Source organism: Crotalus tigris, unplaced genomic scaffold, assembly GCF_016545835.1.
Source record: "Crotalus tigris isolate CLP2741 ecotype Arizona unplaced genomic scaffold, ASM1654583v1 scf7180000018975.1359446, whole genome shotgun sequence".
In the NCBI taxonomy this organism is placed as follows: Eukaryota; Metazoa; Chordata; class Lepidosauria; order Squamata; family Viperidae; genus Crotalus; species Crotalus tigris.
The window spans coordinates 397,218-420,210 of NW_024097306.1; the positions used below are offsets into that span (position 1 = coordinate 397,218).

At 42.8% G+C, this 22,993-nt stretch overlaps 1 protein-coding gene across 1 annotated transcript; it reads right to left on the reverse strand.

Annotated features, from left to right (window-relative positions):
- Positions 1-14,377: 14,377 nt before the first annotated feature.
- Positions 14,378-20,318, reverse strand: LOC120314707 (gastrin releasing peptide). Its single transcript, XM_039358092.1, has 3 exons — positions 19,986-20,318; positions 17,887-18,137; positions 14,378-14,801 (listed from the first exon to the last, which is right to left on the reverse strand). The coding sequence occupies exons 1-3, from the start codon at positions 20,170-20,172 to the stop codon at positions 14,748-14,750; spliced, it is 492 nt and encodes a 163-aa protein (XP_039214026.1). The 5' UTR covers positions 20,173-20,318; the 3' UTR covers positions 14,378-14,747.
- Positions 20,319-22,993: the final 2,675 nt, after the last annotated feature.

The following is a 22,993-nucleotide window of genomic DNA, read 5'->3' on the forward strand; positions in this document are numbered from 1 at the left end:
ACATCAATATTACTACTATGGTTACCTGCATCATTCCTTTTTCATGTGAAGGAACAATTCTACTATGTTTTTACTGGGAAAGCTGCACCTCGTACTGTGTCCAGTTCTGGGTGCCACTTTTTAAGAAAGATTCAGAAGAACTGGAACAGATGCTGAGCAGAGCAACAAAAATGACTTGAAATTCAGCCTTAGGAGGAGGAAATGGTTAGGAGGAAGAGGAGGGGGAGGGGCAGGAGGAGAAGGAGGGGGAGGAGGAGAAGAAGAAGGAGAAGAAGAAGAAGAAGAAGAAGAAGAAGAAGAAGAAGAAGAAGAAGAAGAAGAAGAAGAAGAAGAAGGAGACCATCATTAGTAAATAGCCCATTCCCACTGCATTCAGTGGTTAGGTTTCTCAGATATAACAGTTCTTGCTTTTCTTTTCTTTTCTTTTTTCTTTCTTCTTTCCTAATGCAAATAATATAAAGCTCCCTCTATCACCAAACAAAATCTAGGTAGAGTTATTCTGAGCTTCTTTCTCAAGTCTTCCACTTTCTCAGGAATTATTTCTCCTTTTTCTTTTAACCGTTCATCCACCTCCCTGTTCCTTTATACCAGTGGTTCTCAATCTGTGGGTCGGGACCCCATTTGGGGTCGAACGACCATTTCATGGGGGTCGCCAAACAACGCAGTCTGCCATTTCCCCCCCCCCTTTTCCTTAGCTGTGCCACTCCCTTTTGAAAGCCAATAGAATAGACTCTTGAATAGAGTCTAATTCTATTGGCTTTCAAAAGCCAATAGGAATTGTCCAGGCTGTCTCTGCCCTGCTGAGCCCACCAAAAGTCCCATTCTGCAAACGGTGCTGCACCAGTTGAGTAGTCCTCAACTTACGACCAGTTGGGGGTCGCGGCATTAAAAAGGATGAGAACCACTGCTTTATACCTCCTGAACATCCAACCCTCTCCCAACTCAGTCCTTCTAAACCCTAGTAAAGAACAGGACCAGAGGTTCAACTTCCTTCTCTCATCACTCAAGGATGCCTAGTCTGTAATCCTCTCTGTCTCTCACCCAGAGAAAGGAGTTCCTTTTTTTCTTCCTTCCACAAAAGTCCAATCACTCCCCTCTTTTTACATATGCCTTATTTTAATTGTGATGTGTCCAACACAAATAAACAAGCACTCCCCTCTTTCTGAGGTCTTCCAGTCTCACCTTCTACTGCAGTGGTTCTCAACCTTTTTAATGCCGCGACCCCCAACTGGTCGTAAGTCGAGGACTACTCAACTGGTGCAGCACCATTTCAGAATGGGACTTTTGGCGGGCTCAGCGGGGCAGAGACAGCCTGGACAATTCCTATTCGCTTTTGAAAGCCAATAGAATTAGACTCTATTCAAGAGAGTCTATTCTATTGGCTTTCAAAAGCCAATAGAACAAAAGGGAGTAGCACAGCTAAGGAAAAGGGGGGAAAAATGGTGGACTGTGAAATGGTCGTTCGACCCCAAATGGGGTCCCGACCCACAGGTTGAGAACCACTGTTCTACTGACTTTCTACTTCTTCCACCTATAAAGATCAGGTGATGCATAAGATCTATCCCAGACTAAACCTTGGGGCCACCTCAAATGTAAAAAACACAAAGGGATGGTGTTCAATCACAGGGTCATGGATGCCATCTTTTTTTTTTAAAAAAAAATCCTTCTCAACAGATGCTCCTAATGCAAGTGATTATTAGCCTCTTGCATTCAAGAGCCAGCTTTCAAATTTCCAAATGAATCTTGAGATGTGCAATAAAAGTAACTCCCAGATATGAAAAAACTCTATATTTACAATCTATTATTGTCACTTGGAGTGAAAACGTTGGTGTGCTGGGAAGAAGTCTGTCACAGGGAATAAGGCAAATGGAATTAATAAAGGTGCATGGCTGAATTGTAAGGAGATAGGGAGGTTCTGTTTTAAAAATGTGTAATTAATGCAGGCCTTTGACTCCAAGCTTTTAATCTCCTGTAACTGGCATTCCAAGGAATCAAAGAAGTAGCATTTGGCTGACCACAGAGAGTTGTTTGAAAAAAAAAAAAAGTTTGGGGACAAAAACTTTTAGTTGGAAATGGTTGGGCAGACTTAAATCAGGGTTGTTTAATGCCATGTTCCTTCAGTTATACTTACAGTTTTAATTAAAGACATTTTTAAAACGTAAATATTGCAAATTTCATCTCAGTTTAGGCCTGTAAGAGCAGGCAGAGGTTACATTAGACTTTAGAGCATCTTAATATTATTAAACCAAATCACTCACTCTTGCTCACAAGAGAAATTTCTAATCCCAGAATCAGGAAACACATTTATGAGGAATAACCCCTCTTCTCCCAACTTGTTCGACAACTTGTTCAATAAAGCATTTTGCATTTTTTTTTTAAAGAAAAAAACATCATTTCTGGAGATTTGTTTTTACCCTTTTCCTATCTCCCATTTGGTCAATGTTCCACTTGGTTCAGCACCTAAAAACAGCTCTGTTTTAAGAAGAAGAATCAGGCTGCACTCAAGAGGAGAAAAAGGTCACACACAAACACACACACACATACACGCACACACAGCATTACCATTTTGTAGATAGGAATCTGTGTATTTTGTATTTTAATTTTTTGAATAAAAATAAAAATTTGGAAGAAGAAAAAAAGAGAATCTGCCACAGATACGCCCTGACTGCCTGCCTTCTCATGTAGGCCCAACCTTGCGATTTAGAAACTCTGTGTTTTACAACTGCCCCCATTATCTCTGTTACCACATTTAATGGGTCTGGAACCCTTTTAACTCAAACCTTCTCCTGCATCACCCATCCACCCCTCCTTGCCCCCCCCCGCTCCCTCCCTCCCCCCCTCTCTTTTTCCAAGCGGGCAGGGTGCTTTACAAGCATTCTGGAAATTGTGGCAATTAACGCTTCTCATTAGGGAGAGAAGCCGGGCTCACAAGGCCCTGCATTGTTTCTCTGGGGTGGGGAGGGCTCCATAAAGAGTGGGGGACCTCTCCATTCAGCATTTCCCACTCATTGTGGTCAGACAAAGGGAGGCTTCTAATTATATTTTCACAATCTGTGCGTATCTTGAAGGGCCCTGTCAAAAACAAGCCCATCATCTTTGTTCAACTTTCATTCAGGGACCTTTTTAACCTTAGCAGTTTCTCAACATCCCTGCCCAAAAGGGCCCTGGAAACAATGGGGGCTTCCATTTGTCGAGAACCTCTCGGGCCCATCATAATGGGAATCACTGTATTTTGGAAACAGTCCCTTTCACTCTCCTTCTCTTTCCAAGCACTTCGGCCTTCGCCTTTCTCCCTAAAACCAAGTCGACAAGCTCAAGCCGTGGGCAGACAATGCATTGTTTGGGATGGTTTGGAAACACACAAGGGGACAAAAAAAAAAAAAAAACTCAACACAATGAAGGACTTGAAAAAGGAGTAAATGCCTTTCGAAATGGAGATGAAGGATAGCCTAGTGGTTAAGGAAATCCTGGGTTCAGCTCCTCCCTTGACCACAAAGATCAAGAGATCATTGTGGGCCAGACTCTTTTCTTCCAGCGGACAAGAATTTTGCATTTCTTTAAAAAAAAAAAAAAAGCAGAAAAACCGTGAATGAGATGGGTGGTACCTAAATTTGACAAATACTAAGTAAGTAAGTAAGTAATAAGGTGACCAACCGTCCTCCTTTAGGGAGGACAGTCCTCCTTTTGTAAGTTCTGTCCTCCCTCAAAAAGTGTCCTCCTTCATGTCCTCCTTTTCGATATTTGAAGACTAATCTGCAGGGCTTTTTTTTCCTCACAGAATGCTCAGAACGGCTTCCAGCACCTTTTTTTGATGGTTTCTTTTTTCAACTTTTGCATGAGCTGTGCTACTCCCACTATTGGCTTTCGAAAGCCAATAGGAATTGCTGCTGAGCGCGCCAAAACACCCGGCTGGCAAACTTTGCACATGCAAGTTGTCTGTATTATTGTTGCAATGAGTAAAATGTTTCTTTTATTTACAATATTTTTTTCTTCTATTTATTTGTGTCCTCCTTTTCATTGTAAAAAAGTTGGTCACCTTATAAGTAAGTAAGTAAGTAAATAAGCAAGCAAGTAAGTAAGTAAGTAAGTAAGTAAGTAAGTAAATAAATAAATAAATAAATTTGGTCACACAGTTGCAGATGCCCTGTTGACTTTTTTGGCTCTCCCAGAGGATCTACCTCAAAGCAGTTAAAACTCGTCAAGATTCCGGCATTCTCTGCTGCAGAGCAGCCTAATAATTTTACACAAAGCTGCAAGTATTCAAAAAGCCACAATGTACAGTATGCTTCCAAAGTACAGCTTTAGAGCAGGGGGTCACCAAAATCCAGGCCCACGGCCCACTATCGGGCCTTGGCCTATTTGCAACCGGGCCACATGAGCAGCAGGCTGGCACGCACACACTTACATGCAGCTCTGCTTGAGCGATCGGGGCTGGCACACATGCACATGCGCACATTCAACTTGTGCAAGCTGAGCTGCTCTGGCCCACCACTCATGCAAGTTGAGCTGCAGGTACATGTGGGTATCAGCCTGCCACTCGTGTGGCCTGGTTCCACTCTCCCCCCTCTGCCAGTCCACCAAGCCACAACAGTTGGGGACCAATGCTTTAGAAGACAGCTTTTGTAAAACCACAAATTAAACCTGGTTTGTACAGCATCTCCTATCTATCAACCCCTAAAAGGCAGGGAGGGGAGGATGTAGCTTTGAAGGTGTAGGACCATCTAGGACTTCCTCTAAAATGTGCCACTTAATGTACTATTTAATGAGATGAAGGAGAAAAAGGGATGAAGGGGCAATATTTGACTAACCTACATTTAATTAACTTTTTATTACAACACAATGTCTGTCCTCATCTTATTTCCTCTTCTAACAGACATCTTATCTTTAAACACTTGTATTAACATTAATGGCAGACTTTTAAAACCGACATTAGCTTCATTGTGACCTTGATTTGCTTTTGTGTGGAAATCAGTTCAAGGGCTTTACCAGAATATCAATTAAATCAATGAATTACATGATATTAAATAAGCCAAGTGATAAATAAATGACCTCAGCGTATTGGTAGGAAGTGAGCAGATTGATTCCTTTTGTAGCAAAAACCTGCTTTGGCTGGTTAATTATGTAATGCAATAATTATATAATATACTGACCCATTAGTGATTAATTCCTTCTGCATCATCTGGTAGTTCATTGTAACAACATTTACAGGGTTATCTGGATCTTTATCCATTTTGTTGGAAATTCCCCAAAGTGCTACAGATTTTGGACATCAGCAGCAACAGAAATTCAGAATGTTTACTGTACTTGTCTTTAATTTGATTCAACATACCAATTTGACTTGAAAAGTGTTTTTAAAGCTTTCATATGGTATGTTACTATATTGTATTATTTTATTAAGTTCCCTTTCCTTTTTAAAATGCTTTTAGAATCTTTTATCATTTTAAATATCTTATAATCCACTCAAATACTTTATGTTGGTGAACAAAAGATAATAATAATTTGGAAAAAGAAAAGAAAAAATATTAAAAATGAGCAATACAGAATAGTGAAAGTGAGCTTTTAATTCTAGGTATCAGTTTTATTATTTATTAAAATAAATTTCATCTGGAACACCACAAATCATAAAGGATTAACTTGCAGAAAAATTCTGGACCATCCTTGGAATGGTCAAAATAATGTGATTTGAAAGAGGAAATGAATTCTATTTCCAGAATGAAAGACATCCTTTTTCTTTCTCCCTCCCTCCCACCCTCCTTCCCTCCCTCCTTCCTTCCTTCCTTCCTTCCTTCCTTCCTTCCTTCCTTCCTTCCTCCGTGCCTCCCTCCCTCCCTTTTCCTTCCTTCCTTCCTTCCTTCCTTCCTTCCTTCCTTCCTTCCTTCCTTCCTTCCTTCCTTCCTTCCTTCCTTCCTTCCTTCCTCTCTCTGTCCCTCCCTCCCTCCTTCCCCTTTCCTTTCTTCCTTTCTTCCTTCCTTCCTTCCTTCCTTCCTTCCTTCCTTCCTTCCTTCCTTCCTTCCTTCCATCCATCCATCCATCCATCCATCCATCATAGGATTGGAAATAACTTTAGAGGTCATCTAATCCACTTTAGCCACTTTTACTAGCTTTCTGTCATCTGTAAACTTGATAAAAATGTTAACAGTCCTGTGGCCTGTACTCTACTCAATATCTCAGTGTTCCAATATCTCAGGGGCTGCCACAAAGAAGAGGGAGTCAAGCTATTTTCCAAAGCGCCTGAAGGCAGGACAAGAAGCAACGGACGGAAAGTAATCAAGGAGAGAAACAACCTAGAACTAAGAAGAAATTTCCTGTCTGTTAGAACAATTAACCAGTGAAACAACCTGCCTCCAGAAGTGGTGAATGCTCCAACACTGGAGGTTTTTAAGAAGAGACTGGACAGCCATTTGTCCGAAATAGTATAGGGTTTCCTGCCTGAGCAGGGGGTTGGACTAGATGACCTCCAAGGTCCCTTCCAACTTTACTACTACTACTACTACTACTACTACTACTACTACTACTACTACTACTACTACTACTATACTACTACTATTATCTCTCTCCCAGCTAAAGTTTACCTAAACTGATCTCACCAAACATGTAAGGGAACCAGTTAGGTTTCAAGCTGACAAAGCCACAGTTTTGTTGTGGCTTTTGAACAGACATGTGAACATAGCTAGACTGGGTGAGAACAGTGTAACCAATGCAGATGTGCAAAATGAAGTACTTCCAATTCTTTCATTGAATAAGAATGAAAAGATTTCATCTTTCCATGATTCCTATCCAATATTTATAGAGCAGTTACTTGGGAAATTGTCTATTACAGCTGTGGCTCAAGATATAATGTTCACTGCATTAAATGAAGAAGATACGCTAAAAACAGCCCAATCTCTTTGGGTGTCTATGGAAAAGTCATATACATATTAAATAAATGATGAAGATGTGAGGAAAAAGTGAGGAGACAGGGCCTCCATTTAGAGGTGCTCCTGGAAATATTTGTCTTCCATACTGGAAACAAGGTGGTGATTAAGTAAACAGTGAAATATGATGTGGGTGGTATTTTGGTTGAATAGATAGACTTATGTTCTTATGGAGGTCTATCATTTTAACTTCATTGCACCAACTCCAAAGGTCAAAGGTAGTCTCTAACAAGAAACTCAGTTTTAGCCTTGATGACTGGCATCTTGCGCTGAGCTTAATATGTTTCCCCAGAGCAAGTTGTATAAATACTTTTTATTCCTAAAAAAAAACAGGAATTTGCTGACCTTTCTTGATAAGCTTTAGATCTACACTTTAAGGAACCCTTTCCTCTTCTTTTATCTGGCATCCAAATTATGGATAAACAGGAGACAGTGGCCTATCTGAAATTGTAGCAAGTCTTCCTACCAGAGATTCATTTGTATTCCAGACTCTGAAAACAGTGCAGAGAAGAACAACAAAGATGATTAGGGAGCTGGAGGCTAAAACATATGAAGAACTATTGCAGGAATTGGGTATGTTTAGTGAAAAGAAGGAAGAGGGGGACATGATAGCGGTGTTCCTATATTTGAGGGGCTGCCACAAAAAAGAGGGGGTCAACCTATTTTCTAAAGCATCAGAAGGCAAGACAAGAAAAATGGATGGAAACTAATCAAGGAAAGAACCAACCTAGAATTAAGGAGAAATTTCCTGACAGTTAACAATCAATCAGAAGTTGCCTTCAGAAACTGTGGGTGGTTCATAACTGGAGATTTTAAAAAGGAGACTGGACAACCATTTCTCTGAAATGGTATAGAGCAGACATGTCAAACACAAGGCCCGGGGGCCGGATGCGGCCCGTGAAGTGGTTTCATGTGGCCTGCGAAGCCATCCTGGAAACAGTGAGGGAACGGCCCCTTCTGCCTTGGCCCTGGCCCAGGCCAGCCGGGAGCCAATGTACAATTTTGTGGTGGCCATCTATGCTGAAACGCATTCAGCTCCACAAGGCCGTCTGGAAACAGCGAGGAACCAGCCCCTGCCGTGTTGACCCTGCCCCCTAGGTGCATGCTGGGGAGGTGTCACCCTTTGTGAGGAATGAAGAAATGCACCATTACCTGGAAGTGGTCAGCAAATGGCCCTCGCCTACTTCACATATCCGGCTTGATGGGCTCCGGGGGAGCGGTTTCAGCAGGCAGCGGGGCGCTCTCCTCACAGTGCCAAGAGGCTGAGCCGGGTGGCATGAAACTGATGAGAAGTGCAATGCTGCCTAGCCCCCAGCCTGCCCAATTTCAGCAGGCAGCAAGGTGCAAAGCTGGTGAGCTTCACACCTCCCAGCTAACTTCTCGGCGCTGGGAGGAGAGCGCTTCGCTGCCTGCTGAAACCGGGCAGGCTGGGGGCTGGGTGGCATTGGGCAAGTAACATTGACTCTCACGCTGCTCATGGCATCCCCTCCCCCAGAGCCCACCAAGCCAGATACGTGAAGTAGGCGAGGGCCATGTGCTGGCCACTTCCAGGCGATGGTGCATTTCTTCATTTCTCACAAAGGGTGACACTCCCCAGCTGTGTTTCTTGCCTGTTTTTCTCCCTCCCTCATCTCAAATATTTTCCCACCACTCTATACTTAGGAAGGAAGGAAGGAAAGAAGGAAAGAAAGAGAGGGAGGATCTAAGGGAGGTCCTGCCTTAGTCCTGCCCTGCTGCCCTTTCACCATCCCCTTGCCCCCTCCTCCTGGCCTATCCTGGGGGTCTCCCATCCTATTGCTAAGGAAGCTTTGGATACAAAGCCGGGTCTCCTCCCATGGAGATGGAATGGGCCTCCCTCTGATTTTGCCCTCGTACCTGTCTTGAGCAACCTGGCTAAGGAGAGCAACCACAGCAGCAGCAGCCTTGAGGAGGAGGTAAGTGCAGCTGAGCACCCCCTTGGGGACGTGGGGCTGGGCTTGGTGCCGCAGGTGCTCGAGGGCCAGGCTGGGCGTTTGACCTCTGCTGCCCAGGGCTCCGGGCAGCCCGCACCACCATACAACCCCCCCACATGGCCTGAGAGGAACGGTGAGGCTCCTCCAGTGGACCATGCCTTGGCACTTGCCCTGGTCCCACTCCCTTCTGCCAGAGACCCTCAGATCTGTCTCACTCCTGCCCAGGCCTCCACAGGCATCCTTGACGCGAACGATGTAGAGCTGGCCATGCCCACCCAGTAGGCCACACCCACTCCATCCATGCCTACCCAGTAGGCCACACCCACCCTGGCCACCCCCCCCCAAGGGCAACCGCAATGCTAATGCGGCCCTCAATGAAATTGAGTTTGACACCCCTGGTATAGAGTCTCCTGCTTGAGTAGGAGGTTGGATTAGTCACTAGAAGACTTCCAAGGTCTCTTCCAACTCTGTTATTTGTTATTCTGGATAATTTTGGAGATCAGTTTTTCCCAACCAAACTGTCTGGAAACTTGGGAAGTTCATCACTTCCAGAGAAGGCTTTTGAAGACCATCAGAGAAGCTGATATAGCACACAAACTGAGCTGATAGGAATGTACAGTGTGAAAGAGTCAAATTATCTACTGTAGCCAAAAGAAGTCAAGTAGAATCATTTAATGGCTAACAATTTTTTAATTAAAAGGAGCAAGCTTTCATGAGCACTGATTTTAGGATTAGATAAATGGACCATTCCTTTTTTTTCCCTCCCAAAATGTTATTAAAATTTAAAAAAAGTAGAAACATACAAAAAAAGCAAAGAAAAAAAATTAAAAAGAAAGAGAGTAAAGGGGTGGAGAAAGGCAGAACTGGGAAGTGTAAACAAAAAGAAATAAAAGCTATAGAAGAAAGTAACCTCTAACTTTCTTCAATAGGGATAAAAACCTTTAATCAATGACCTTTTGAACTAGAATAAACTATAACAAACCGTACTTCTATCATCATAAACAAATTTAATAATCAAAACCCAAGCTTACCATTTCATTTCTTTCCGTTTCAAACAAAAGAAAATAATCCAAGAGTGGTTTCCAAGCAGAAAGTAGTTCAATGAAATATTTCCTTTAATCAAAGCAATCAATTTCACCATCTCTGCCAACGCCATTAATTTCACCATCTATTCTTCCATTGCGGGTATGTATATATATATATATATATATATGAGTCATTCCGTCTCCGCACATAGAGAAGCCGCTATTGTCATATATAAAAACAAAGTTCCATGAGTTTTTTTTTAAATCTGTCCATCAAACCTAAAAGAAATTTTTTCTGGTTTCAGTTGTAGATTCAGTTTAAGAATTCTCTTTGCTAAAAATCTATTGTTCCAATAGGCCAGGGGTAGGCAACCTTGGCTCTTTTATGACTCGTGGACTTCAACTCCCAGAATTCCTGAGCCAGGAATTCTGGGAGTTGAAGTCCACGAGTCATAAAAGAGCCAAGGTTGCCTACCCCTGTAATAGATGAACAACTCCTTTGATTTCAACTTCATATTTTTATTGATTTGTACTCCACCTTTATTATTTTTACAAAAAACTCAAGGAGGTGAACATATCCAATTCGTCCTATTTTTTCCATAACAATAACCTTAAGAGGTGGGCTGGGCTGGGCTGGCCTGAGAGTGAGTGACTGGCTCTCCTGCTGTTCTTGCTCTGTTACTATTGCTTGTCCCAGATTAGAAAATCTGGTATGTGGAATGAGAAATCTTTGACATGTCAGAAGCATATCACATAAAAACACCTTGGTTCCATAATGTTATTATATATGATGAATATACAGAATTCTCTCATTCTTCCCTGTCACAGAAGGCTAAGGCTACAAAGTTGGAGGAGGTACACTGAATTTGCATCCCAAAAAATATGTTAACTACAATTACTGGATATTCCTTTTGGTGGTAATGAAGCTTTGACACACATGATTTGGTCATTATTATCATCACCATTAGCCTGCTACTGTTGTATGGTTTACTCAGCCTAAATTGCACAACATGCCCGAATAGGGTAAAATGCAATTGACTCATTTGTGATTTACATTAGTGCACGAACCCACCAATGATCCTTAAACTAACTACATGTGTTGTAAAACATACAATAATTGGCACTACATAAATGCCAGTCAATCAAATAAATAAACAAACAAATAAACAAATAAATAAGGCACTTTTATATCATAGTAGTGATTGTCCAAAAAGTGTCCCAAAGGTGCTTTTTCAGGAGGCAACTGGACTTTTGGGGGTTTTTTGAAGACATTTCACTTCTCATCCAAGAAGCTTCTTCAGCTCTGACTAGATCAGGGGTCTTCAAACTTGGCTCTTTTATGACTTGTGGATTTCAACTCCCCGAATTCCTCAGCCAGAGTGGAAGGATTTATATTGCTTGCAGACATATGGTCATTTGCATCCTTTTGGATCAGGGGTTCTCAACCTTGGCAACTTTAAGACTTGTGGACTTCAACTCCCAGAATTCCTCAGCCAGCTTTGCTGGCTGAGGAATTCTGGGAGTTGAAGTCCACAAGTCTTAAAGTTGCCAAAGTTGAGAACCCCTGTTTTAGATAGTCGTTAATCAGAGCTGAAGAAGCTTCTTGGATGAGAAGCAAAATGTCTTCAAAGAAAAAAAAAACAAAGTCCAGTTGCCTTTTGATAAAACACTTTTTGGACAACCATGACCTTGATGACTGAGAATCTCCATAGACATAAGTAGAGTTTGGATTAGTTTTTTCCACTTGTGTATGCAAAAAGGATGTGTTAGCCAAGAGTGCCATCTGGTGGAATCGCAGAGACTAACAGAGCACATAGAAGAACCACGTTCAAACTAACTCTAAAATTGTAATTTTCCTTCATTATTGCTCAGCGCGTTGTTACTCAAAAATAGTGCCTTACCTGTCAGTGAAGTGAATTGCTTGAAACTGGGAATAAATGAAGATTCCTTCCAATATTTTGCAGACTACGTTCATCTGAGGTAGTGCCCCACCATCTTACCTTTGCTAATGTCCTGGATGAAGTTTCTTTTCAGAGGCCTCTACCATGAGAAAGGGGTATATGGCAAATCCTTCTGCCAAAGGACCCAACTTGCCTTTTAAATATTTTATCTGATTCTTTTTGGGACCATTGCTTGAACTGAAGGTTGTGCTCAAATTAATGGAACTTTTAATACTCTGGTTCTGGCCAATGTGGATATTTTGTGAGGATGTCCTAAGATAGGGATCCCAACCCCCGGTCCATGGACCGGCACCGATCCGCAGGATGTCAGAAGCTGGTCCGTGCAAACAAGTGAAGCCCCATGCGTGGGATGCAGGCAGCATGTGAAACCACGCCCTCTCCAGTCCACGGAAAAACCTCTCTCCACGGAACCGTCCCTGGTGCCCAAAAGGTTGGGGGCCACTATCCTAAGACTAACCTGTTCCTTCCTCTGTAGCACATTAGGCAAGGACCACCACCTTGGTGGCTAACATTTTCAAATCTAAGTGTCAATGTACCTTATGGGCATCACATAAGGATCACATCATATAGAAACTCATTGATTGTTTATTCTGACTAATGACTCATATTATATTGGCTCTTTACTAATTATTGGTTACTGATTTTATTTTAACACTAATTTTAAAGCACTAAATTGATGATTGATCACGTCTATGTAGAGTAGCAATGTGACCGTGAAATTTTTTGCTAATTATGATCGTAAGCCATGATGGCTATAAAATTGAGTCATACGACATGATGGTTGTAACTTTGCCCCTATATGCTAAAAGTAAAAATGGCCTCAGATAAAAGCACTGGTCCTCTACTAAGCTGTTACTTGGAAGCTTTTCTTAAAACAAACAAACAAAAAAACCTGGAGCAACACAGCAGATTGATCCCTCTTATTTTTCAGTGGCCCTAATTTGCATCTATTGGCATTAGTATTATCTTCCACTTCAGAGCACCATTAGAACGAGTGGTTTTAATGTGGAATAATAATAATAATGAAAAATCACTAAAATAATGATGTGTCTGCATAATTACTGGAATAAAGCTGTGTTAGCAATATGTGACTAACCAAATGTGCATTGCACTCTGGATACAATGTATGTAGCAAATTCTCCATTGTATGCCTGTGAGAAACGAACCTAATGTATTACCATGTAGATTTCTATGTGTGTTCCTTTGTTTCTGAGAAAGGGAAAGTATAAAACTGTAGTCTGAACCCGCCCTTTGGGGTTCAGAATTGCTTGTCTCTATTGCTTCTGAACCTGCTCAATAAATCTCTCTTCTAAACCCTCTGGAATTTGTAAAAGTCCTTTTCGTTTTCCACAAGAGTTTGAGATCAAGTTAGATTTGATTAATAGTCCACCTTGTTCATTGTTCTGTTTCCAAGCAACCTGCAAGCGATCACAAAGTCAAAATCAGATCCTTCCCAAGACCATTCCAGATATAATTTGGGAGAGACCATTCAAGTCTTTTTTTTTTCCCCCAGTGACATCATTCAGTTTCCATGAAGGAGCTACCTCAAAACACCAAAGCACTTTCAAGTGTCTTCTTCCTGAAGTAGATAATTGAAGGACCTCCTAGTTTGCCTCCCCATGACTTTCATCTTTAAGACAGGACACCAGTCCGGAGACAAAGTTCTAGTAGCTGTTAAGTATGAGTCTACTGCCAACCGCAAGAGAGGGATAATCTGCACTTACTCCTAATGAAACAGGTGTTTGGACACAGAATACACTTAGAAGTAGATGCTTCCCATCCCTAGTCTAGTAATGTGCAGAGGTGAGTCTAGGACCATCATTTTCTGATTTTTATTTTTTAGAAAATGTATATGCTGCCCAATTTACTCAAGGTAACTCCAGGTGGTTACAGAAATAAAACCCTGATACAAAACCTAATAGACCCCTGCATCCCAGGCAACAATAATCAAACCAGTCACTTGATGGGCTCCCTATCACCCTGAGTATCCAGGCCCTCTGGTAAAATCATGTCTTCAGGGTCTGTCGAAAGAGTGTCAAGGTGGAGGCCAATCTTACTTCTGCAGGGATGAAGTTCCACAGGGAGAAAGCTATAACAAAGAAAGCTTTTCTTCTTGCTTAGGAGGGGGGACCTGTAACATCCCCTGCCTCCCCACTGTGATGGGTCAGGTAGATGTACCTGGGTAAAAAAGGTCCTTCTAACAACTGGCCTCAGGCCATGTAAGGCTTTAAATGTGGCAACCAGCACCTTGAATTGGACATGGAAGCAAATCAGCTATCCATGCAGCTCCCACAAGAGAGGAGACATATGTGCAAATCTAGACGTGCACAAAACCATGTGTGCAGCTCCATTTTGAACCAATTGAAGCTTCTGGATACTACATCTTTTATATGTTGTTGCTGAATTGTTTCTCCAATTTGAATCATTGTGAAACCTGTGCCCCAGTATGCTGAATGTACCAAACTTGATTTACTTTCAACAAGTTGGCGGCATCATGTGCTCCGAGATCAATAAAAGTGCCAACCTTTTTTTTTAAATATATATATTTATTTATTGTGGACACTGAAATGCAGGATGATCATAAGATAAAAGATGCAGTGATTGAAGAGAGAAAATGGCAAAGTATTGTCAGAGAATTGGAAGACCCTTCATTGACAATTATGTACAACAAAGCAATTCAAGCAAGAAAAATGCTTAGAAAGGGGAAAAAGTCACTGGAAAAGTGTAGCCATTGTTAGGAGAACAAGTAAACAGGTTCTTTTACACTGAAGGGGAAAAAAATCTTGTTTTAACAGAAAAGATAATTATTTAGTTATCGTATACAATAAAATGCTTATGAAACAATAGTCTCTTAAAGACATTATTCTACGTCTTCAGTGCTGGAGGGCAGTTATTTCAACTTGGACTGCTTTCCTTTCTATCCAGTGCTTGCAGCAGGAGCTCCATCATCTGAAAGAAGAGGAAAAAAAAGAAGAATTGTTGGAGAGCCATCATGTCTAACATAGCATGTGCTTAATTCATATGGATATTTGCAACAGGTCTTTTTCTGCTTGCTATTTCACACTCTTTAATGTGGGGTGGGCAAATGAGGATGGCAAAGAGCCCTCAATCACAAAAGAAGTAGACTCTGAAGACCAGATTTCTGTCCATCAGATGATCAGGTAAACAAGGTAAGTCAGGAAGTTACCCCCCCCCCAGCACTTGGAGTGAAGCTGAGCGATGTAGCATCTAGCAACATCTAACAATGGAAAGCATCTTCTTTACATCCAGAGCAGCAAGCTAGTTGAGGAGGCTCAGGACGTGCACAACACTATCCATCAGGCAGACAAGCACTGGACACAGCTTACAGTTATCCCCAGCTTCTGCTGCCTAGTTCCACTGACAGGGAACTGATTGCTGATGAGCAAATTTACTAGGATCAGTGTGTTTCTGAACTCAAGAATGAGCAATCTTCTTGAGGTTTCAATAGTTGCAGGGTTATGAACGCCTCTCTCCCCTCATAATACACACACCACACCAGGATGTGCAAGATGTTTAAAGAAACCACAAGTCTCCCCTTTCCCAGTGATGTGTTTGAAAGTTGCTGGTTTCCTATCCCAGCAATGGATGCTTGTCAGGTGTTTCTCTTCTTCGGAACATCTCAAAGGTAGAAGAAAGGAAGAAGATAAGTAGCCCCCTTTCAGCTGATGTATTACTATCATTAGCACAAAATATCATCTCTAATTCCTCGTTATCCTTCCCATGTTCTAATCATGGATTGCCTTTTGTGTGAAATAAACTAAGAAGCAAGTTAATAAAAAGGAGCATTTTGTGAGTGTTAAGAACAGCCCTGGAGACATATTTGTGTTTATAAATCAGAAGGATACTGACAGAACCTTTTCACACCAACACATTTTATTAAAACTCAGCTCACAAAAAGCCTGGGCCCTTCAACACAATCTTTTATTCTGGAAAAAAAGTGTTCCCTGATTCCTTCTGAATTTTGGATCGGCCAGGCTATCCAAACTATCCAACACAGCTGTCCTCCTACAATGCGTCATATTTATGCATCTCTATACACTCTCCACCACAGATAACTTTGATTGAAAGCAATTGGCTTATATATAAAAATATATTCCTAGTTTTTCAATCCGTTTCCCCTAGCATTTACCCTAGATGACTCCCTAGATTTCATATTATTTCGTAATATAAGAAAGGTCCTCAGGGCAGTTAACAGAATATGAGACCTCATCAGAAGCTCAACATGAGATCTAAGAAAAGCATTTTTCATGCACAGGAACTTCCAATGAATGTCAAAGAAATCCTAGAGCAAAGTTAGAAGGAAGGAAGGAAGGAAGGAAGGAAGGAAGGAAGGAAGGAAGGAAGGAAGGAAGGAAGGAAGGAAGGAAGGAGCTAATGGAAGATATGTTTGTGGGTGTGAATACAATCAGTTCATGCAAATGCACAAGGCTTATCTTACAATGAATCTAAGAGTTTGTCCCCTTGCCAAATCTTGTCTGTAGTACCTAAGAGAAGGTCCTTAAGATTTATGACATGTCTCTTGCAGAAGGCTGATCTAACCCTTTTCTAACAAGGGGTTATTGAGAGAAGAGTGGTGATAACCTCCGATGTACTTTAGCTGACTGTGTTCAGCAGGTCAGCGGTTCAAATCTCACCGGCTCAAGGTTGACTCAGCCTTCCATCCTTCCGAGGTAGGTAAAATGAGGACCCAGATTGTTGGGGGGCAATGTAAATATATATATACATTGCTTACTGGTGTACACCGCTTAGAGAATGCTTGCACTTAAAGCGGTATATAAGTCTCATAAATAAATAAATGCAGCATTTCAAAAACCTTTTTATCTTGTTTAGTGTCACAACTATGCCTCGGTGACTCCATTGTATGTACTTGCATCAGTCACTGCAGTCCTCTTAGGAAAAGGAATGATGTAGCTTCACGATGCACCTATTTAAATATGTACTCATGGAAGGATTCTCTTATACAAATTTCAAATATTAGCTATTTTTTTAAAAAAAGTGTCCTTTATGGAGTGTTAACATTATGTGGATGGAACTAACTGGAGAAGATCTCCACGCTATCTCCACTTCAAATGATCTCAAGCTGGAATCCAATTTGATATCCTGGAGATGATGCTGAACTAGTATTCAATCATCCAGGCAAAGCATTTTTACAGCTTCCCTTTTAGAGTTTTCCGGATTCAATTCCCAAGTTCTTTTGGTTATTGTTTTTTCCCCCAAACAAATATGATATTTGGAAATCTAATTGCAAAGATCGAAGTCTCAATCTAATCTTGTTTTTAGAGAAGCCCAAAGCAGCAGTTACATCACACAATTCCAATATGTTGAGTTACTAGAGAATAAATGCCTGTTTCAACCTTCCTTCTCTCTCTAACATGGAATGCTTGGCAAGAGATATCTGTTTTGATAGGAATTCTATGGGACTTTATTGGCACCTGGGAAGTCAATGAGAACAGGACAATGAAAGACGGACTGTGAAGTCCTACCTAGGTGCTCTCTGAGTTTAGTTGTTTGCTTGCAGACTAGACAATGATTAGGTAATGTTATCAGTGCAGTAACATCATCAAGACAGGACATTTATAAGTCTTGGTCACCTTGCCACTAAGTAAGTAGATATAGGACACTTTTCCTAGATCACTCCTCCTATGAAGATTTCTCTGCAACCTGTCTCTCTTAAGAGTGAATTCCTAAAGCAAATTTGTATGAATTTGAATGTGGACTGGTGGGGGGGAGAGCAGACATTTCATTACCCATCTGGGGAAGAGCAGACATTTCATTACCCAGCTGGATAATGTCATCAATGCAATATTTTCATTTCTTTAATTCTCTCCTAAAAAAAATCCCCAAAGCAAATTTTCATTCATCTGAATGAGGATTAACAGGAGCAAAAAAAAAAAAAAAGCAGGTTTCTGCTTGGCACACATTTTCACAGCAAGCAAATGGAACAGTAGAACATGAAGCATTAAATAACTAAAATGCAAAGAGTATTAGATGGGGTTATGGAAACCCCACTTACATCTTTGAAGCTGCCGGTTTCCTCTGTCCCCCAATTGTTCTTGGAAGAAAAGGGCAGCTCTTCCCGGAGAACCTGAGTATTTTGATCCTCCTCCTCTTCCGTACGTTTGAGCAGCTCCTTGAAGGATTCATCCTGCTGCAAATAGCTGCCCAGCTGTTTGACATTATCTGGCAGCAAAGAGAAAGGCATCCCTTGACCTTCTTCATATATGTAAGGAAAATCTCCAGTACTCTTTTTCCCCATGAAGTGACCTGCAAGAAAAAAGAATGTGCCATGAAATTAGTGTCAGTGAGGATATCCGTGTCCTTTTTGGTAACAAGGACTGCCTGGATCTGGAGACCATGGCATCCACGTTGGCTGGCTTGGAACAGTTCAGGAGAATTATTGAAGCTCTCATGATGTCTTCTCTATTCTGTTCTTCTGTGGAAATGTCAAATCGGGTAAAGGGCACAGTCATCTGTCTGGCAATAACCACACTTTCCTTTAAGCAAGGAAAAACTTTCTAGACCTCACAAACACCCACATGGACATGGGTGATGCTCAGTTACAGCTCAGCAGCCAAAACAGAGGCTTGTATACTCTACACAGCTCCACTGGCACTTTCCATGAGAAGCAGAAGAGGAATACAATTGGGATAAATAGGCAACATTCTATAGATTATGTCTGCCATAGAATTCACCTTTTCTTGATAGGCAATCTATTTTCATGGACAATATGTTCGTAATCTTTGCTTTAATATTGACAAATGATGCTTCTAATCTCAGTTAGGTTTGCCAGTGAAATTAATTCCTAGTGGAAAATTTCTGATCCTTATGCAGAAGAAAGAAAAAAAAGGGGTAGTTCTAACAATATTTAGAGAATGGGATATCTCTAGCTTATAGCTCTTTTTTTTCCCTGAATCATCTTCCTTATTTTTCTTCTTCCCAGCCTACTGCCCTTCCCTAAAACACTTTTATTACAAACAAACAAAATTTAAATTAGCAATTGGAAAGAGTATTTTAGTGAAGAATTTGCTTCCAAATCACCAGGAATTCTGTCCACTAGTCCAGACAAATCTCATTCATTTTATGTTTTTGAATTAATTTTACCATTGGAGACAGCAGAGGGTGTCACCACTGACAGATTTCTGACGTGCATCTTTACTGTTTTTATGTGGAGTTATTCCATTGTGTTTCTTTTCATCCTTTTGATGCCTCCTTGGCTGCCCATACTTTTAAAAGCCCAAGGCACAAGCTCTTCCACCTCATCTTCCTTTGGGATTTAAAGGAAAATTGGGACCCCAGGGAGACATGGATGTGGAGTTTTACAGACATACCTCAGAAACTGGGAAGGGTGGTGGTGGTGAAACTGGAAGCAAATGGAAAGCCACAGCACGGGTGCTCTCTAAGGTAAGTGACTGGGGTGGGTGGGTGGGTTAGAGATAGCCTACTTTTTGAAGATTGGGGCCAGATACAGAAAGCTTCCCTAGTCTGTTTAGTTTAATGAAGAGAAGGACTAAGGGTGACATGATAGCAGTCTTCCAAAATCTCAGGGGTTGCCACAAAGAAGAGGGAGTCAGGCTATTCTCCAAGGCGCCCGAAGGCAGGACAAGAAGCAATGGATGGAAACTAATCAAGGAGAGAAGCAACCTAGAACTAAGGAGAAACTTCCTGACAGTTAGAACAATTAACCAGTGGAACAACCTGCCTCCAGAAGTTTTGCGTGCTCAATCACCGGAAGTTTTAAAGAAGAGATCAGGCAACCATTTGTCTGAAATGGGATAGATAGGCTTTCCAGCAAGGGGTTGGACTAGAAGACCTCCGAGGTCCCTTCCAACTCTGTTATTCTGACTGGCATCCTGGCTAATTTTCCCAACCAGGTGCTGAGCGTGGGAAAGTAGGGTCCCAGCCCACCTTATGGCATCTCCAGGTCCGGCCAGCAATCCTTTCCTGTACTCAAATCTAGTTTTCCAAGATGCCTGCGTGGTTGGTTTCCTTGCCCTCTGCCCAAGGAAGGCTGGAAGGACCTCGGGACAGAGCCCTGCATTTTGGAAACGAGCGCCCTGGCTAAGGAAGCCTCCCGGAGAAGCCCAGCCATGGCGCTGGGGGACCCTCACTCACCCACGGCCCAGTGGCTCCCTCGGGGGTAGATCTTGGCCATCGGGGACGCTCCGTCGACGCCCTGCAAAGAAGCCGCGCGCCCGCTGCGCCCTTGCAGGAGCAGCGCGAAGGCGAGGAGAGCCAGGAACAGGAAGGGCTGCCCGCGGGGCTTCGGCAAGAGCTGCAAGGTCTCCATCGGGCGGGCCATCGGGCGGTGCAAGTGGAGGTTTTCGCGGGGCAGAGTCCGCCGAGCGCTCGGTCGAGGAGGCGAGAGTAGCAGCGATGCCAACCTTACGGAGCCTGAGCGTGGCACTGCTCCGTCTCGCCTGCTGACCCGCTTTATATGCCGGCGGGGCGAAGTGTCAGCAAAGGTCAGGCACGTGACGCTGCTCCCCCCCCGCCCTCTCCCCGGGAGGGCACTCGAGGCTCTCCCTCTGCCTGACTGGCCGGCTGGCTGGCCCGGCGAGTAGCAGCCGAGCCCCCCCCCTTCTTCTTCTCTCCCCCGCCCCACCCCACGCGCCCCCCACTTCGACGTTCCGCCCCCGCCGACCGTCCGTTCCGTCCGTCCCGCTTCCAGTCTGGCTCTGAGCCTTTCTCCCGACGATGGGCGGGAGGCGAAGTCGCCCCGCTCGACAGGCAAAGCGAGGAAACGAATGGGGAGCCTTCCCGGAGTTTCTAGCCGCGACGCCGACGGCTCTTCTCGGTAGCTCAGGCTGCCAAGCTGTACGGCTGCCATGTTTGCAGCCCTGGGCCGAAGCTATGCGGGCTCCAGGGAGGCTCTCCAGGGAGAGGACGAAGCCCCCAGTTGGGTTCCAAAATCAGAGCTAGGGGGAGGATGCCTGAAGCCTCATCCTAGCCCTGGAGAACTGCAGTAGAGGAATCCTAAGGCAACCTGTAAACCAGGAATCCTGGGTAACTAGACCTCCACATCTGTAAATCTGGTCAAAGCTCTGCAATGGCAGACTCTCTTCTAGATGGACAGAGCGCCTTTCGGCACGTGCCAAGTGGTATCCCACTATCATCTATACAAGAACAGTAATAGTGTATTATTATTTATGCATCTAAATTTAGGTATTACTGAAAGATGTAGAGACTCTGGAAAGAGTGCACAGAAGAGCAACAAAGATGACTAGGGAATTGGAAGCTAAAACATGAAGAATGGTTGCAGGAATTGGGTAAGTCTAGTTTAATGAAAAGAAGGACTAGGGGGGGACATGATAGCAGTCTTCCAATATCTGAGGGGCTGCCACAAAGAAGAGGGGGAGGATCAACCTATTCTCCACACCACCTGAAGGCAGGACATGAAGCAACGGATGGAAACTAATCAAGGAGAGAAGGAGCCCAGAATGGAGAAATTTCCTCATAGTGAAAACAATAATCAGTAATACAACTTGCCTTCAGAAGTTGTGGGTGCTCCAACACTGGAGGTTTTTAAGAAGAGATTGGACAATCACTTGTCTGAAATGGTTGGGGTTTCCTGCTTGACCAGGGGGTTGGACTAGATGATCCCCAAGGTCCCTTCATCATCATCACCATCATCATCACCACCACCATCATCATTATTATTATTATTATTATTATTATTATTATTATTATCCCTTCCAACTCTGTTGTTCAGTTATTCATTATACCTACCTGCTCCCATAGATTCTGGCATGCTCATCAATACCAATATACGTAACAGTTTAAAACATACAACACATTAAGAGCCGCAGGCACCACCTGGCCTCTTTTCCACCCTCAGACATTTCAGATTGGCAGCAAGCAGTAAGTGGTGTCCCCAAGTGGCAGAACTAGCAAGGGGAAGGACTCCCTGGATGAAGTTCCAGAGAAGTGCTATCAGGCGGGATTCACATTGTGCTGGTGAAACCACAGTCTTGACTCACCTCAAGACTACTTTATTTATTCTTGGAAGACAGGTGTTCCACCCCTCAGTAGTGGTTCTCGTGGTTATTTTCACCCTGAACGTTGTGCCCTTATGTTTGCCAAGGATGTACCCTATTGAATTGCCACCTTTTAAAATAATTTATTTGAATTGGGCACAGTTTGGACTGCAATCTGCATTTCATGATAGTATCTTCCTTGCCCGTTCCTTTTCTCCATCAAGGGTCTCATTAGAAGCCCCTGATACTTTCTGATTAGAAATATGGACGGTGTATTCCCTCACCACCTGTCCTTCATTCATACCGTATCCCCTGTTTTCATTCAACAAGCTCATTCTACAAAACAGGGATTGCTGAAAGTGAAACGTGGTTGACTGTGTCTAAAGGAAAGTCCCTTCTCCCCCCCCCCCTGCATTTCAGAAGCCTCTCCCTTCATCAATAAAGTGGGAATCTTTGTTTTCCCCCTGTGGTTGGAGAGACTTGATAAGACCTGGGACAGCCGTCCCCTTATCAAAGCAGGGGAAGGGGCTTTTTATTTGTGGAGTTTCTGGCACTGATAACTAGATATTCTTGCCTCTGATTGATAGAGCCCTCTGGCTCCCTTATTGTAGTGGGCAACTTTAGATATGCCTGCAGCCGTGGTGAGATAGTGGGGAACACTCCAGCAATCACCCACCAGTCTGTTGATACCCAACGCTATCCAGTTTTCTAAATGCATCTTTTATTTTTATAGTCCCCTCCCCCCCCACCAACACATGCCTCTTTCTGCACGCAAACCCACCACACTTTGCTCTGAAAAAGAATGGAGGGGGAGAGGCTGACTATCTTTGCTACACACACTGTTTCCCTTCTTAAATCTGGACTGCCAGCTTCTGATCTGAATGTGGCCGGGAGCCAGAGTTCTACAGAGTGGATACCCAGCACATCCGTTCCAGTCTAGGGTTGATGGGTTGTGCCTGCAACTTTGGAACTGTCCTAGGTACATAAAGCATCTTATTTATCCTAATAGTGCCTGTTTGATTTTCTTACTACTAGAGCTATGAAGTATATTATGCCTATTTCTGGTTGGAGTGCTTATTAGCTGTTTTCCTTCCAAATTCTGGAAGCTGTGAGAATTTTCATCTGTTTTTCTCATGTTATTAAAAT